Source organism: Corvus hawaiiensis, chromosome 16 (assembly GCF_020740725.1).
Source record: "Corvus hawaiiensis isolate bCorHaw1 chromosome 16, bCorHaw1.pri.cur, whole genome shotgun sequence".
Lineage (NCBI taxonomy): Eukaryota > Metazoa > Chordata > Aves > Passeriformes > Corvidae > Corvus > Corvus hawaiiensis.
Window position 1 is genome coordinate 3,127,131 of NC_063228.1, and position 18,285 is coordinate 3,145,415.

At 47.0% G+C, this 18,285-nt stretch overlaps 1 protein-coding gene across 1 annotated transcript in view; it reads left to right on the forward strand.

The window, feature by feature from the left end:
- Nucleotides 1-10,055: 10,055 nt before the first annotated feature.
- Nucleotides 10,056-18,285, forward strand: part of FAM20C (FAM20C golgi associated secretory pathway kinase) — a 59,186-nt gene continuing 50,956 nt past the window's right edge. Inside the window, exons 1-3 of the mRNA XM_048320498.1 lie at nucleotides 10,056-10,134; nucleotides 10,730-12,088; nucleotides 13,779-13,954. Of these exons, the coding sequence (XP_048176455.1) occupies nucleotides 11,583-12,088; nucleotides 13,779-13,954 (682 nt within the window). The 5' untranslated portion in view covers nucleotides 10,056-10,134; nucleotides 10,730-11,582. The remainder of the gene's footprint in view (nucleotides 10,135-10,729; nucleotides 12,089-13,778; nucleotides 13,955-18,285) is intronic.

The following is an 18,285-nucleotide window of genomic DNA, read 5'->3' on the forward strand; positions in this document are numbered from 1 at the left end:
AATGCCAGACCAGGTGTGGAGGGGAAGGTTCCCTTACCAGGAAAATGGTTTGGGTCTGGCTGGACCCATGAGATACATTGGCCACTTCACTCCCATTTTGCCAAAGGTTTGTAATACCAAACAGGTGGAAAATAGAGTGATTAAGCTCTGTGACTTTTGTGTTGCCTCTATAATGGGATCACCCTGGAGCGTGCTCGGGCATCTGCTACACCCTCAGCCCTCACCCAGTGCTGCTGTGCCCTGAGCACCAGTGCAGGGGAGCACGTGAGGACCTTCTGACCCTAATTTCTATGCCAACCTCCACATGGAGTTTTCAACTAACAGCTACAAGACAAGACTCTGGAAAATGGCATCTTCCTTGGTGCATAAAATACCCTGTGGACTGCAGAGGTACTTCATGTTTCTGTGCATCACTCCATAGGCAGCAGATGGGACCAGTCACACATTGTCAGACCTCCATCAAAGACTCCTCCCCATCCTCCATAAGCCTTCACCCGACTGTCAGGAACACCCCCAAGTCCCACCCAAACTCCAGCACTTTCCATGCTCTGCCCTTTGCCATCTGCAGCCCCCACCCACTTCTGCCAGGGGCACACAGCAAAGCATCCAAGCAGGTCTTGACCACCCCCAGCGCTATTTCTGCGAGATCCTAGAGGCAGAAGGCACAGCCTACCTGCAATCATTATGAGAAGGAACTTCTCTTTTCTGGGTTGAGAAACAATAAAAGAAAAGAAAAATCAGAATTATAAAGGAAGTGTTCATACTGCACTACGAACACCTACACAAATGATACTCAAAGCTGCATGTCACTATTTGTTATTCCCTTATTTCATTATTTTTCTGAGTCCTTCATTTTCAGCCCTTCTGTATAAGACATTTTGCTCTTTTGTTTCATAATTTTGTCCTTTAATTTATTTGTCCCTATTTCCTTTTGTTCTTCCTTTGATCTTTATCCTTTTAACTTTGGATTTTTTTCAAAAGCTTTTTTTGTAAACTCTGCCAGTTTCAATGTGCTGTCTTTGATGCATTTTTGAATTTGCTGCTACTTTGCTCTTTATGCAACTTTTATTTTTCTTGCTGGCTTGCTTGTTATCTGTGGGGCAGAAGCAATCAGATGCCAGGAGCCTTACTGCATCACTGCACACTAACTACTAAATTTAATTTTCACTTTATTACCTCTGGAACTTGACTTGCCCACCTCAACTCCATTTGTAGGCCGGAATTCTAAAGTGGGCCCTATGGATAACAAGCAAAACATCTGTGGCCTTACATGAAGCTCTCCAGTATCATTAATTTGAGTCTTGCAGAACTTAGTCCAGCAAAGTGGTGATCACCAGTGAGTTGGGCAGGAACTCTGCTCACATTTATGGTGTTATTCACTACGAGCTGAGCAGGACCTCTGCTCCTGGTGATGGAATTATGTGCAAGGGCTTCACCAGCCTCTCCCTTCAATCTGTTCAGTCCAGGAATATCAAACTTCTGTTGATTTCAGTGAACAAACAAGGAGGCCAGGCAGTTTTTGCTGGCTCACTTCAAGCTGAGGGAATCAGGTTCAACTGAAAAAGCCTCTTCCCATCACATCAAGGCAAAAAGCTTTGAGCCATGGCACTACCCCTTCAGGGATCTCAAGCATTAACCCTTTCTCAGAGCTACACCAGTGCTGAATGGAGTAACACCTACACAAAAAGCACAGGAAAGTCCCATCCCTGTGCCCTGGCTAACCTGCCAGAAGGGTACAATCTATATTTGAAGAGAGCTGGAAAGAAAGGGAGCTGCATGCCTTTGCACCACAAAATATGAGCACAGCAGAGCTTTGCAGCCACTGTCACTACAAAGCCCACGTGCTCTTGAAATTATTAGCTCCAGTACCAATAGCAGATATGCCTCCTGAAGGAGGATTCATAAATATGAGTCAACACATGAGCATTTGTATCCACAGCAGTCCTGTCTAAAGGGGTCCAGATGAGATCTGGGCCACCCTAGCCCTGCTCTAACTGGCTGTGCTAGGGCACCCTGTAAAATATTCTGTAAAACAGCCATTGCATTGGCTTTTACCTCTTCTGCATGCTTTCCTATGAGAAAGGACAGAAATCAGAGCAGACAGCCATGTACAGAGCGCTAATCCAAAAGATAATGGGAAGAAACTTTGCAAGGAGAGAATTCAATTCACTTTATAACAAGAAGATACTCATTTCTCACAGTGACATCCAGAATGAGCAATGCTGGGTTCCTGCCGGCTCAGCTCTTTGTATAAAGGTTGTGATATTTTGTCAGCAAGGAAAACAAAGGTGCTGAGATTGGCTGGTCAATAATTGACTGAGCCTTGTTACTCACTGCAATCACTATCTTGTCACCATGTCTCTGTCTCAAAGTTTCCGTTAAAACTACTGAATCACCACAGTAAAAAAAGACTTCTTACCTTGGGAAAAAAAAAAAAAAAAAAAGGAAATTACCATCACTGACAACAACAACAAAAGACTTCCTATCTGGCTTTGTCAAAGGTCACTCAGCAGTTAAGTCCATTTACACTGTGACTTCTACCAGCTGTGAAGAACACAGAACAAAGCGAACACCAATATTCACTCCACTTTTCCACAGAAACCTTCCCCCCCCACCCCTTCTTTTTAAGTTACCTCAATCTTCAAAGAACCCAACAAGGACAAAGCCTGCACTTGAAACCACTTTCACTTTGCACGTCTGACATTCGTGTTTCCAGCCCACCTGAGAGTCATAACCTTGGCACATTTCTTGGCAACTGCCTGGAGTTTTATCTTCCAGCAGTGAAGGTAAGCGAGCAACTCCTTTCACCACTGGGTTACAGGTGCTGTGTGTGGATATTATCCCCACCCTCCTTCTAACCTGTACTTCACCTGAGGACACAGCTCACTTGTTGTAGGCTCTGTACAAACTCAGAGCACAGGGGACACCCTGCCTCAAAGCACCCCTCTCTGAAGAGACAGAGCAGATAAATCAAATCTTATTACTCCAACCTGTATGTGTAAAACCATCTTGGTCTCTCAACTAAATGACAAACCCAAAGGCAATTAGGTCTGATTTACAAGGGAGCCTGTGGCAATTATGCCTCCAGCTCAGGCACCTAAATTGTCTCAAGTGTTTTTGAGCCCATGCCTTGGAGAAGCCCACGGCCTGACAAGAAAAATTGGATACAGAAAACAAACTTGCCCCCAGCACCCTGACACATTCCCAAACTCATAGATCATCCTTCCCCCGTAACAGCACAGCTGCTTTACCACAGGGGCTGTGCACCTCCAACCTTCAACTGCAAACACGAAATAGCCACACCTGACCACTCAAATTTACTATTGCAACGTATCAAAAAGAACAATCCAGAAAGCGAGACAGTATTAAAAAAAGCCCTTAGGGAAACAAAAACAAATGTAGGACTAGAAGAGCAGAAATCACTGGCAACAAAAGAGTGCCAGGAAAGCCCATCCCGCTGATGGGAAGGGAGGGAGAGACCCCAAGACCTCACCACCTCCCTTGGCAGAATAACAACAGACTCCCCCCATTTTCATCGAGGCCAAGCCAGCCCTGGGTCTGCCTTAATTCAGGCTAGAACTGGTTAATTCTGATCTCAGGGCTGCGTAGCAGGAACTGCACAGGCTGGGACTGGAGCAGCTGCCTCAGCAGGGTTACAGCAGCCCTGGAGTGCCCCATTAAGGGGGCACAGAGAGGCCCAAACCACAGGGCAAGTGGCAATTCATCAGAAAGGAAGCTCCCATCAAGCCAAGAAATAAGGAGCTGCTAAGCTTAAGAGGTTTCATGACTCAAGGACTAAGTCCCAGTGTTTCAGACCTCCCTATAAAGAATATTTTTAGGATTCTGAATTTCTCGTGGGGTTGAAGTCAGGAATATGAATTATTCTCCAAAGAAGCAGGACCTAAAATACCACCATTCCCCTCCTGTAGTGGCTTTTATTAATAGATCTCAAAAAGCTCCCAGGGTATCCTTCCCATCAGACAAGGAGACAGAACTGAAGCAACTCCTCAGAATCACACTGGTAAGGAGCATCCAAGCTGGGGAGAATCCTGGTGTCTCCCAGGGGCAGGGAGTTGTAAGTCTCTCTTAGTTGTAAGACTCTCCCATGAGGGTTTCTATTAGTATTTTAATTTCTATTTCAGGCTGGCACATGCTTAAAATGTCTTGTGGTTTGCTCTCTTAGTTTCTCAGGTGTTTTTTTTTTTTAATTATCTGATTGAAAAATTATCCAACCAAGAAGAAAAAAGCTCAAGTTGAGATGTCAAAACATCCATAGAAATCAAAATTAGACTAAAAAAATAAAAGAATTCACAGAAGAGATTCTTCAGTGTACAACTGAGCTGTTCATAGTTCTGTATGCACTCAAATGGGTCCATGTGTGACTGCACACTGCAGTAGGCAGAAGCTACCTGTGTGCACGTGTAGCTACATCTCATTTTAGCATCAGGATGCATTTTTTCCTGGCATAAATCAGGTAGCTTCCTCAATTTCACTGAAACTGCAAAGTTATTTTATATGTAATTTACCAAGCCATCTTTTCTACACTTTACAAAGATTCATGCACTAACCCAGAAAGTCCACAAGGAACACAGGCTAATTTGATCACAATTACTTTTTGAGGAATCAGTTGCTATAGGAAGATGAAATTATGATAATTCAAGCAGTGCATGCTCTTATGTCATGCACATCAAGATAATTAGTTTTGACTTGGTCTCAGTGATAATTTTTAGATAAGAACACAACTTGCTAACAACTCATTTCTTTGTGACATCCTACCATTTAGGAAGGCAATTTCTCAGCCCCTCTGTAATGCAGCTATATGCAAGATCACTACCCCACTTGAATGCCTCCAGTAAATGTGATCCCTCCACAGGCCCAACCCCACTGCTCCAGCAACAAGAAGAATTTTGTTCTTGCATGGCCAGGCAGCTCTTTGCTCCAAACAGTGGAAGAATTAAGCATTGTGGACCGGATCCTCAGCTGATCTAATGAGATGGCATTTCACTGAAACCAGGGCCAGCTGATTCCAGCTGAGGAGCCAACCCTTGATCTGCAGCAGCAACAGCTGAGGAGTAACAAACAGGGAAAAAACACCTCCTATTCCATAAGGACAACGAGCTCAGTGCTTTCAACAGGTTGATCAAGAAACCCCTGGGGGTTTAGGTCATCCAGAATATTGTATCCCAAATTAAAGAACGGGAACACTCAAAGCAAAAGGCTGGAGCTGGCAGCTTTGGCTTTCTGAAATCAGTTGAGGCTGCTGATGCATTTCCACAGAGAGCCCCCCTTTGCCCAGCCCTGATGATCTGACAGGACCAGCCCATCAGTCCCTCCTTCCAGCACTATTTAGCTCCAGCTCGAAGCTCAGTGCCCCTTCAGGCAACCTTAGCAAAGCCACCATGGAGAGGAGCGGGCGACCACACTGCCTCTGTGATTTGTGGGTGGAGACTTGGGTCAAGATTCATTCAAAAAAACCACCAAATACCTAACAAAACCCTGGGCTGGAAAGCAGCCAAAACTTAGTATGCATTATTAAAAAACATCAACACACCACTTGAAACGTGTGCTGCTGATGCTTCATACATAGAAGTTGACAGTGAAATCAAGCTCATGGAATCACCTCCTGTTCAGTACCAAGTGTATTCCACAGCAATGAAAGTGATTTTGGCAGTGTGGGAGGTTAATATGCAGTACCCATTAGATTGCCAGTGTGATCTGTGTTTATAAGGCAAAGCACCAATAAATCAGGTCAGCACATCAATCTTCAGAGAGAGGAAGGAGAGGGAGAGCAGGAAGGGCACCCTGGGCAGCATGGCCACAGGGGCCAGGCAAGGCATGTGATGCCCTCAGGACTTCCAGCATCATTGATGGAGGCTCTCAGAAAGGAAAATCCATTTTTCCATTAGAAGTAACAATAAAAATATTACACTGATTCAAAATGTGCAATCAGGCCTGACTTACAGCTTGCCCTGCTGCATTCAGGCTTTACATCAGAAGGCTGTAAACTGTTATAACAGAAAATAATAGCTGGGTATGTTTACTCACCCAAAACCATGCTTCATTTATTTACCTGAATACACTATCACGTACACTGACCATTGTCCCTGCTCAGTGAGGCAGACAGACAAAAATGGGGAGAATAAACATCTACAGAGATTTCAGCAGCAGATAAGCTATTAATTCATGCACAAAACAATGAAGAAATGCCAGGATATACAACAGTAACCCCTCCCAAATTCTTGATTGTGTTATTTAATAAAAGCAAAGGTAGAACATGCAAAGAAGTGCTGAATGCCAATCTGTAATACCAAATTAAAAAGCTTGTTAGATCCAAAGCAATCCTGGCTCATGACTCTAGCAATTCAATGTGAAACTCCCAATAACTTTCAAGTACTTCAATAAAAGAGAGGAAAGATTTTAATTCAGTGACCAAAAATAAAATAAAGAGTTGATGTAAGGGACTTGATTTCATTTATGTTATTGAAATGAGCTGTATGCAATGACTTATTGATGGCATAATATTCCATTAAGAACTTATTATTTTCTTGTTTACATAATGCCAGCAATTACAGGGGTAATGCTGGTCCAACACACAGCACAGCAGAAATGAAAAGCTCTTTGCCACATACTGGAATTCCACATGAAGGCATAGAATTTAGTTAAGGAGAAATATTTACATATTCCTTACTGAGACCAAGTTAACTTGGAAAGTTAATTAATAAACAACTATCTTCTGCATCTAACTAACAACTGCCCAAATCAGGCATGATTACAAAGATCCCATGGCTCTATGCACACAGGTTTGGTACTTAAAATCCTGCTTGAACAATAATCAGCAGTTACCAAAAGTTTTGGGGTTTTTATCAAGCCTTGCATGCAAACATTTGAAGCCAGAGGAGGTAAGTTGCATGCAAACATTGCACTTGCACTGAAAGTGAAGGGGCCAGGGCCTCACAGTACATGCACAGGGATGTATGGCTGAAATCCAGCTGGCTAGACACAAATCCCCAGTTCTTCCCTTGCAGCAGAAAAAGGGAACTCTTCCCTAGCACAGGGGATCACACACACCCCAGATACCAGCACAAGCACAAAAGCCCTGTTGCACCAAGCTCACACTTGCCCAGGGCCAGCAATGAGTTTGTCCTGGCAAGCTGCACTAGCCTTGGAATACCTCAGACCCAGGCCCTGGGTCTGCCTACCACCTGCCACCCCACTTCCCAGCTATCCTGACCTGCAGCCCAGCTCCTGACTTATCCCAGGGCTTTCATGCATCAACCATCTGTGGCTTCCTGACCACAAGCCATCTCAGCCCTCCCAACCCAGCAGATACTTCAGTTCCCATCTCCCTGGCCAGAACACCAGGCTCCTGCCAGCCCCGTGGGGTCACCAGCAGGAATGCAAATGTGAGATTGGCTCTTGCTTTGTGTTCCCAAACAGATGATTAGAGAGGTGAGAGCGGCCCCTTCACTCACACCCAAGGCACAGTGACTCCAGGACAAGAGCAGGGCTGTACTTTTGCACCTGCTCACGGGAAAGATCCAGAAGAAAACAGGTGGGCTGGTATCCTCCTTGTGTGATGGGCTACAGGTGGAGCCCTCAGGGGTTTGGGAAGAGCCAGATGAGCCCTGGCTCCATTCCCTTGGCTTCACCAAGCAGCAGAGCTTAGAGGCACAGAGGGGCTGTAACATACTGCTGGTGCTGATCATCAGCAGCCTTCAGGACAGAGGAAGAAAGGCTCAGGAAACAATGAATTATGCTTTTCCCTTAGTCCAAAGCAAAGCCACAAGCTCTTTCTCTGCCAGAGTTTGCCACCTGGCAAGTGTATCTTATGTCACAGATGACCCATCAGTGGCTAAAGGCATTTGTAGATACTGAAGCTGAGAAACAAATGCAGTGACACAAGACAGCTCTCCTTTATTCACATCTCTGGGGCACTTGGGTCCAGGCAAAATTTGTCCACAAAGGTCAGTTGCAGAAGAGAACACAGTATATCTACCAGTCTCACATTTTTAGCTAAAACTCAAATGTTTAAAAGGCTTGAGGAACAAGCAGCTTGTGGAAGACAGGGAGGTTCAGACACACTTTAGATGAAATCATACTTAACTAAATAGACAACGTGCACTAAAGATCACACTAATGAAAACAAAAACATGTAGTTTCAAGGAATTAGTTACTCGTTCACAGTATCATCATTTTCAGCTCTTGAAAGTCACGTAATTAACTACATCTAGTTGCTTGCATTATATTTCAAAGCCAGCCTCCTTTCCATTATATAACGTACACACGGAGTTACAACATGTTTGACACAATGTTCTTTTACTGCAAAGTAAATTCAAGCAACTTTAACCTCAAGAACTCATTTAAGTAATTTGCAACCTTCTCCTCAGACCTGTTCAGTTTCACCCCCATCTAACACCATAGACCTCAGTTTTAGTAGGGCAAACACCAAAAAAAAAAAAAAAAAAAACAACCTCCACGTAGGTAAAATTTGCAACCTACAAGCTCTGCTGTGCTACTCTAAAGGAGATAATGTGCCATATTATCTATCCTCACTTGAAGTGCTACAAACAGCTCCCCCAGAACTCCTTAAAAAGCCACAGCAAAGTACAACACAAGTGATACACAAAGAACCTTGTACCCTGCACTCACCCCTCGCTGGCTTCGGCTGCCCTCCTCCATCAGCCGCTCCCCAAACCACAGGCTCCAGCTTCCACCTGCCCCCTTTTGTCTCCCTGGGCTTGATTAGTAATCCAGCTCAGCTGATTTCCCTAGGAGACAGCAGCAGGCAAAGCCACAGGCAGGCAAAAAAAAGAACCCCAAAACCATGGAGATAATTTTCCACATGCCATTCATACTGCACCCCCACCATGTATTGTAGCCCTTTCCAGCAACTGAGGGTTCCCCAGCTGGACCAAAACTGCAAGGTTCTTCCTGATGGGCCTAAAATGCCAGTTTCCTAAGCTCGGTTAAAATAAACTGAATATTATCTCACTGCATAGAGAGGTAGCTAAATTATGAACCAAACTTGATTTCCCAAGCAGGACTGTACAGACTTGATATTGAACAGTAGCAGGAGGCAACAACACACAAGGAACCACTGCCACTGTCCACACAGTCCAGACAGCCTTTGTCCAAGCTGATCTTGGTGAAAAAAAGTGGGAAAAGACAGAAAAGCTTGCTTCTGGCTCTGTAGCAAAACGTTTTGCTGTGACTAAGTACACCTGTACTTGAAGGATCCAGGTGCACCTCTGAACCCTGGGACTACAAAGTCTCACTAGGACAGCGAGTTTTGTCCTTCCACAAAGCTACAGAGCAGTCCATAGGATCATGGTCCTGTTAGGTCTTTTTTTTTTTTTTTTTTGGTTCATCAACCTTTATTCCTGCTGGAAAAGCAGTGATTTCCCTTGTGCAAAACATGGTGACTCTGTAACACTGCATGGATGTGCTTCAGAGGAGTGCAGAGCGCTGGACTCTGCAGAAGAACCAGGAAGGGAACAGTGCTGGATGGGAGAACGCTTTTTGAGGAAAAGCAACACTTTAATGCGGCATAATTCAGGGAAACACGGACCACCGCATTCAGCATTGAGATGATTCTGTGGAAAGTTGGTGGTGGGTTGGAGTAAGCACTTTACCTTTCTCACTTCTCCTACAGCCCAACTCAACCACCACTGGAGCCCGGCTATGGTCCAGAGAATCCAGGGAAACTCTCCCCAAAGACAGAAATCAGCAGCTCTGAGCATCCCCGCCTGATCACCTGAAGAACCAGGAACAGCTCGTCCCTCCCTCCAGAGTGCCCTCACTCTTCCACAACTGCCAACAGCACTCTCCGGGCTGTGCTGGCCCCGAGGCCACCACTTCCATTAGCCCACTGGGCCAGCCGGACACGGAGCCAGCTGCGCGGGGAAGGCAGCAGGAGGGCGGGCAGCACGCTCCCGGATTATCACAGCCCGCAGGATCTCGGATTAGACAGCAAGGCTGTGTCCCGGGGGGAGCGGAGCCCGCGGCTCCCCGGGCTGACCTTGCCGGGCCGGAGGCGAGGGCAGCGGGCAATGCGCCACTTGCCAGCCCGGACAGTGACGGAGCACAATCGCCGATCCCAGCCCGGCACACACCGCTCTCCTGCTTCGCAATGCTGTTAGTGCAGATTCCTCTCTCTTCTACCGCTTCGTGGTTTGTTTTGTTTTTTTTTTTTCCCTTTATATTTTTTTTCCCCAAACCTTTGTGGAACAGACGCCCTCTCCTTGCCCCAGTTGGAGCTGCAGTAGAATGAAAAGGGGGGGTGGGAAGGAGGGAGGAGAGGAGGGAAAAAAAACCCCGCTTTTGGTTGAGGTTTTCCTGTTACTATCACTGTAGCGTTTATTTAGCCAATCTCCTAACTATGACGTGAGGAAGGCAGGAATCATGGCTCGCTCATAATATTTAACACACCCACTGAAAGCTCGAGCTGCAGAGCTACTAGTCTAACCAGTCTCCAGAATTCAGTGTAGCTGAAAGAGGTTTTCACTCTGCACCTGCCAAAGATCTCTCCCCCCTTTTCCCTTCTCTCCCCCCTTCTCTCTTCCTTTCTCTCTCTCTCCTAAAGAAAGATCTGTAAGACCCAGCAGAGATCAAAGACCTCTTCGCTAAAAGAACCTCTGATTTATATTAGTTTCTTTCCTCTAATCCTTCCTTCTCCCCCCTCTTTATTTTTTATTTTTTTCCTGTGCCATATTTAACCTTTATGTTGCAGTTGTGCCATCAGACAGTTTTGCAGCCAAAAAAAACCAGCCCAAGCCAAAGCACAAGCCCAGCTCGGATACAGCAGCCACCCAGACTCGATCTCAGTTGAACATACTAATCTCTCCCAAGCACTGGACGCGATGGATGAAGAAACTGGAACCGCTCTAAGAAAATGATTTTCCAGCCAAGGTTCTTAAAGAGTCTGAGAGAAGAGAGGGAGCGAGAGCGAGCGGAGAGCGCTTCTGCTGCATCACTGCTCAAATCCAAGGGAAGGGAGTCAGCGTTTCCAGCACAGCCAAATATTATGGATGATTTTTTTTCTTCTGTCGCCTTTCCGCACAGGTTTTCTTAATATTTTTCTTTCCCCCCTCCTCCTCTCCGTATTTTTTTTTTTAAATTTTATATTTTATTCAATCAGCGGCTGTGCTTGATGCCGGTTTCTCTCCAAGAGCCAGTTTTCCCTGTTTGTTGTGATCCCTGTAATAAAAAGAGGGAGAAATCGTGAACAGATGGCTTTCTATATTGCCATGCCGCTGGCACTGTTTTCCTGTTGATTTTAAAGGCTCGGTCCGGAGCTTTTTTTTTTTTTTTTTTTTTTAATTATTATTTTTTTTTCCCCTTTATTTTTTTTCCTCCCCCTCCCAAGTTCTTGATGATACTGAGACATGAGGACCTATCGGGTTTAGCCTGTTTATTTCTCGGCGCCTATGGAGGTAACTTTATTGACTTGATCGCTCGCTTCCCGACCCGAGAGGAGCACGCCGGAGCCCCGGGGGGGGCCCGGCAGCCCCGCGCCCGCCCGGGCTCTGTCCGCCGCCTCCCCTCCCTCCCCCTCCCCCGGTAATTCATCAGCCGCCCCGGCCATGAAAATGCTCCTGGTCCGCAAGTTCCGGGTGCTGATCCTGATGGTGTTCCTCGTCGCCTGCACCATGCACATCATGATCGACCTGCTGCCGCGCCTGGAGCGCCGGGGCCCCGAGGGCCGCCCGGGCTGCTCCTGCCCTCCGCCCGCCGCCGCGCCGCCCCGCGCCGCCGCGCCGCGCTGGCCCAGCAAGCACACGCTGCGGATCCTGCAGGACTTCAGCGCCGAGCCGGCCTCCAACCTCTCGTCGCAGTCGCGGGAGGCTGCGGAGCGGGCGGCGGGCGGCGCGGGCGGCGCGGGCGCGGCGGCGGCGGGGAGGGCGCGGCGCTTGATCGGCCCCGGGGCGCCGCGCCCGCCGCCCCCCGCCAGCAACGCCGCCCCGCTGGCCGCGCTCTTCGAGCACCCGCTGTACCGCGCCGCCCTGCCCCCGCTGGCCGACGGCGACCTCCTCTTCAATGTCAACAGCGACATCAGGTTCAACCCGCGGGCGGCCGAGCAGCCCGAGTGGTGAGTGGCCGGGGCGGGGTGGGGACGTGGCGTGTGTCCCCAGGGTCGCTGCGCTCCGGTGGGTAACGCGGGCTTTAGGGTGTCGTGGCTGGGGGGAAGTGGGCAGAGGGTTGAACGGAGCGACTCGGGGTCACTGGGAAAAAGAGAAACGGTTCGCAGGCTCGCCCCGGTCGTGTTCCTCCGGAAAATAAATGCCGTGAAATACAGAATAAACGCAGGAGCACGGGAAGGCTGGAGCGCTGGGGCCAAGGGGTCGGTCTCCCCCCATCCCCAGCTGCAGCCGAGGAAGATGCTGCCAGAAGAACGGTGTGAGGAGGAGGGTGAGCTCACAGCGAGCGTTCCCTGTCTCCCACTCAGAGGTGAAGGGGCTGAGCAGTGAGGCCAGCCAGTAACACATTAACTTTTCTCAAAAGCAAGGTCTAGTACCACTAAGGCATTCATCCTGGCAGGTATTTCCGCTCTCAGGATCTGATCTGTGCTACATTTTTCATCCTCAATTAATTCCCAGTGCCCTGCACCTCCACTGCTCTCCAGCCTTCAAAGCAGTCAGTTGCCTCTGTGAATCGTATGCCCTGTTGGCTCCTTAGAAATGCTGAGAAATTCAATGACTGAAAAATCAAAAGGGTTGTCTAATACAACAGCACCCTCTTCCCAACACACTGACATTGTAATGTTTAAACAGCTGCATTGTACCGTGCAAAAGCTCTGTCAAGCTGCAGAGCAGTCAGCATGATCTAAACCTTTAGAAAGAGAGGATAAATAATTGTGATTTCCGCCCCATGAGCATGTGAATTGTCCAGGCCTCTTCCATCTAATAATCCTAATTGACTGTGAAGGGAAATAACCTGGAAAAGTTTTGGTTTCTCTGAGAGAAAAAGAAAAAAAAAGTCACAAATGCCTGAACATCTGGAGATGACTGTAAACACAGAGAACTCTGAATCAAAAATATGGGTTAGTCTGTTCTGTAGGTGAAGAGTGAAATCAGCACTGATATCTACAATGCCGCTGCCTTTTGTACGTCTTTTCTTTAGTGGCTGCAGCCAAAGTTCACAGAACTAAAGGGAAATTTGGAAGGTAACATGTTAACAGTTCTTTGGTGTAGTAGTGTCCTACTGCTCAGGAAGGGGCAAAGCCAGCCAGTTCTTTCGCAACCAGTTCAGAGTGATGCAGTTTCTCTCATTCTCTCTCTTTAAGAAGGAGGAGGGAGTGGGAGCGTTGGGCACCACAGGTCAGGTTCTGCTGCACTCTTGGTTTCCTGCCCCATGTCCCTGTTAAACAAAGGTTCAGGATGATGCTGTTGTTCGAGTCAGACCTGTAAAAGCTGTGTGTAATGTAATGCAGCCTAAGCACAGGGTAAAACTGAGCTCTGTGTTTCTGCTGTAGAAGGGCCTCTGCCAACGCTCAGTGATGCTGCTCTGAGTTTTGCTCCTGACTTCCATGGGCCTTAAATCAGGCAGGGTGAGGGAAAGTGAGAATCCATCTCCCCATTAGCCCCAGGTGGGAGAAGGCTCCTGGTGCAGGAGGAACCTGGGACTTCTCCCCCTCCTGTAGTGCTTTGCCTGTCCAAGTTGTCACATTTTGAAGCCCTGTTTCTTGACGCGTGTTACAAACTGTAGCATTATTTCTTTCTCCTCAACTTTGGGTTGTTGTTGTATTGTTCTTTTCTTTTTTTTTTTTTTTTTGCTGGTAGGCAAAATGAAGATCATCATGAAGAATTTTTGCCAACTGGAGAAACCTCCATAGACTCCTACCCAAACTGGTTAAAATTCCACATTGGCATTAATCGGTACGAGTTGTATTCCAGACATAATCCTGCAATTGAGGCTTTACTGCAAGACCTTGTCTCCCAAAAAATAACCAGCGTTGGTATGTTTGGATATATGTTGTTTTTTTATCATTATTTGCTCTTTATTCGGGATCTCACTGCTGTTTGAGTATTAATATTTTGCATGGCTTCTCTCCAGCGTCCCTGCAACATCGCTTTCTGACTTCCCTGCTCATTTTCCCTGCTAAACATTAAGAGATATTGCCAGCTCTGTATTACCTGAATAATTGCCAAGTCTGCCAGCAAGGCAAACCCCATTCATGTCAGAGATCTTTTAGTCACAATCAGGCTGAAAGTGCCCTATTCGGTTATTTAAAATAAATACGCTGACCAATAAAAAGGGATGGCAGAAAGCAGACAGCATCCTGCACGAGCTAGATTTGTATTGTTGGCTGATTATGATTTAAAAGGCTGTGCCTGGCAGCGCTGGCCGTGCCAAGGAAGGAGAGGCTGCCCTGCAGCCCTGCAGCGGTGGCTGCGGGAGCATCCGGCACCGCGGGCTCTGCGGCTGCAGGAGCTGCAGCTTCCCCAGGCATGGCAGGGAGCTCCAGGCAAGGCAGCCTCCTGCTGAGCACAGCTCAGCTCTGTTTACTCTGCTTGTGAATCCACAACAGGGATGTGCCCACGTCAACCTTTGGCTCTGGTTAAGCAAGGTGACACCGTTCAGGGCTTTTCTCCAGGGTTGTTTAATGGCAATGTGTGTCTTCTTGAATTTAGCTGCGTAGCTGCACGGGGGAAAAAAATGACACAGCCTTAGATGAAAGCCCTGGGATACTAAACAAGTGCACACCCCGTGGTTTCCAGAGGTAGGGAATTGCAGCACAGGCAGTGGTTTCCATCCACCAGGCAGAAAATGGAGTTACTTGTGCTGACCACAAAGTTGCAAAGTCCCTTTCAGAGGGATGAAACAGCCGGAGCTCTGTGAAAGTGCTGATGGTGTGTTGGCACTGTGGGATGAGGTCAGCAGGTCTTTAACCCTGCAAGGCAAAAATTCCCCTGGCTTCAGCAGGAAATGGCCTGGGCAAGAATAGCTCAAGCAGCCCTAAGGTTTACATTTTCCATTGTGTGAATCACGGCCGCTGCTGAGCAGGAATAAAGGAGATCCTTGGTCATCAGGAGTGGGCTGATTTAGCTGGTTGGGATGGATTAGGTGTAAAATGCAGGATGTCAGAGGAGACCTTCAGCTCAGTGCATCTTGCTGCATGTTGGCTGTGCTCAGCACACTGCTCTGCTGGGGCAGCACTCTGAGTAAAGCAGTTTGTGGTACCCAGGTGCTGTCCCACATGTTGGATTCAGGGGTCCAGTGGACATGTAGCTCAGGAAAGATGACAAACATGGGCTTGTTTATTAACCTGTGATGGGTTTTCTGTCCCCAAAAGTCTGGATCGGAGTGATTCATTAAGGGGGTCATGTTTGACCATCAAGCCATGTGTTTTCCCTTCCCCAGCTCAGAGGTGACACTGCAGGTAGCAGCAGACTCTGCCCATGCTCCTCTGGTCTGCACTGGAGGGTGACGAGGGCACTGAATGGACACAGCCTGGGTGATTCTCTCCCTGACACAGCCCTCACCTTTCCTGAGCTCGCCCCTCAATACCCACCAGTTTTTGGACTATTAGTGGCACGTGCCAATGGGGATTGAGCCAGCACTTTGTAACACGTGTGTGAACGTTGCTCCTTGGGCACATCCACTGAGGAGGGAGAGATGCACTCTGTGCCCATCCCTGTCCCTGCAGAGAGCAGCAGTGCCCAGGCAGTGGCCAGGCTGTCCCCAGAGGGGCAGAGGTGATGTCCAACCGAGCCATCTCCTGGCCCATCTCTTGAGCTTTGCACAAAGCGCAGTGGCTGTAGCAGTTTGTACTGCTGAGTTCTGATCTCCACTCACCTCCCCAGCCCTCCAGAGCTCAGGCATGGGGTCTGTGCAGGAGGAGGAGAGCAGTGTCTGCAGCAAACTCAGCTGTGCTCGAGCCATGAGGTCTGTCCCTTTCTGCAGAGCAGGGGGATGGCTGAGGTGGAGTGGGGGCACACAAGCTGGGTTGGGGAGACAGGGAGGTAGGAGCAAGAAATAGTAGGTGAGTGCTCACTCTTGATCTTCTGGGCTTGGTGTTCACTTGTGCTTCTGGGCATGTGGCTTCACCTCTCTCTGCTTCAGCTGAGAGCAGCAAAAAATTATTATCATAGAAAATGGGAGTGAAATCCTGACCCTGGTGACGTAAGTGGAAGTTTTTGCCACTTACTTCCCTGGGGCCATGATTTCACCTGATGTGTCATACAGATGTATCGTGGGGTTTCCATTAATTCTGATTTTGATAGAGCTTTCAGATCAACGGGGGGAAAGGGCACTGGGACCTCAGAGGAAGATTTATGGTTGCTATTAGCGATTCCCTTTGGGATTGTCTCTGTTAATGTTTGAACAAGGCTCTTAAGAGTATGGTAGGGCCTCTTATGCCTCTAACAAAAACACAGAGCCATGGTTTCTAGCAATGAATCAGGATAATTTCCATAAATTAAACTATGAGGTGTATTTGGTATAGTTGTTGGCCGCTATGGGAACTGACAGGGAACGATTCCTACACATAAATCCCAGTCTAAAATCAAGTATATGGAAATAGAAGGAGACTTTTTGCCGATGCAGAGATGCCTGGATCTGAATTTTGGTGGTAGCATTCACTGCCTGGCCCTGTGGGGATTCAGCTTTGTCAGCCTGCAAAGAAAAAAAGAGCATATTGCTAATATACTTTTTAAAATTATTTTTTGCACAATGCAGCATCTCTTACTTTATGTTGCAAATTCTTCGGATGTTTAAAAATACATGCTTTAAAGTAATTCCTGCCAGTTTTCAGCTTTACTGCAGAGCAGCAGAGGGATTCAAAAGCATGTAAGCTGATTAATAAAGAGTAATATATTTGACCAAAGGACATTTATAGGGCTGTTACATTCTTTGCATATTCCTGCTTATCTTCTAATTAGCCTTGGAGTTTTACCTTATGGTAAATTTTTGCTGGGTTGTGTTGGGTTTTTTTTCTTCTTTTTAAGCCAGCTGGCAAGATGTCAGGTTAGGAGTATAAAATAAATTGAAACCTTGATAATGCCTGGTCTTCAGGCTTCTTTTGGCAAGCAGGACAATTAAATGTACAGGGTTCCATGCATTAGGTGAAATGGGATATGGCTTTATCCAGTTTCTTCCCGGTGTTCAGATTTACTTTGGCTCTAATAGAATTAGATGATTTGCCTGATACCTACAGCAATTAAATCCAAACTGCAGCAAAACAGCATTCTTGGCCTCACTGTGGTTTCTCTGCTCACCCTGCATTATTTATGGGGGAGAGTGGGGACCAGACTGGCCCCCCACATCTGCTAGAACCACTCACACGACTCTGTAACGTGCAGGGGTGTTTTAAAATGAAAACGGTGACAGAAGCAATTCCCAAGAGCAGGGAGCACCAAGGTGACATTTTCTTGATGTTAAAGTTTAAATGGAACAAATCCACGGATGGGAAGGAGCATCCCATCCAGCTCCCACAGTGACACCTAGAGCTGGCCTGGAAAAGGACAGGGTTACCCAGGCTCGGGCTGAGGATGTTTCTGTGCCCTGCATCTATATATGTATTTATGTATTTCCTATTCATTTTGTTCAGCATAAAGAGGTAGCTCTTAATTTGATTTAATTCACTGAAAATTTCCTCTTGCCATAAATAGGAGCCTAGAGAGAATTGTTTTTCCACTGAGCACTGAAGCCTGGTTTTCAGAAGCACATGCACAGGCAATTGCACATTTCCTTTGCCTTTCATAGCTGTTTATTGCATGCATAAATAACCATAGTTAGCTGTTTTCTTGCATATTTACAAGATGTCTGTGCATAATTGTGGCAGCAGTATCAGCAGTTCAACACCAGCTCTGGCATGGTGCATTGGAAGGGCAGTGTGGGCTTGGTCTTGCTGTCCAGAGGAGATTCCTGTAAGCAGAATAGGCCTTTGTAATTCCTCTGAGCAGCTGGGATTTATTTTTTGATTCTTTAAGTTCTCTGGTTGTAAAGGCTTGGAAACATTACCTGCCTGAGGTGATTTGTGAATCTGTGATGCCTTCAGTTTGTTCAGCGAGTAATTAGAAAGCAAGTGTGTGAGATTACTCACTCTGGGAATAAAAGCTGCAGTTACCTGAGGTAGGCTCTGCTTCAAGGCAGGGGAAGAAAAGAGAAAAGGAAAAGAGAAGGCTCTAAATACTGAACATAAATTCTGGTTCTAAGGAAAGTTGTGAAAATTTCATCCGAAAGAAAGGAAGAAGTGCTTCTGAGAACTTGTGAAAACAATGAAATGTAGCACCTTTGATTTACTGTGTAAGAAAACAGTGAGTCTGCCAAGAGTCAACAGATTGA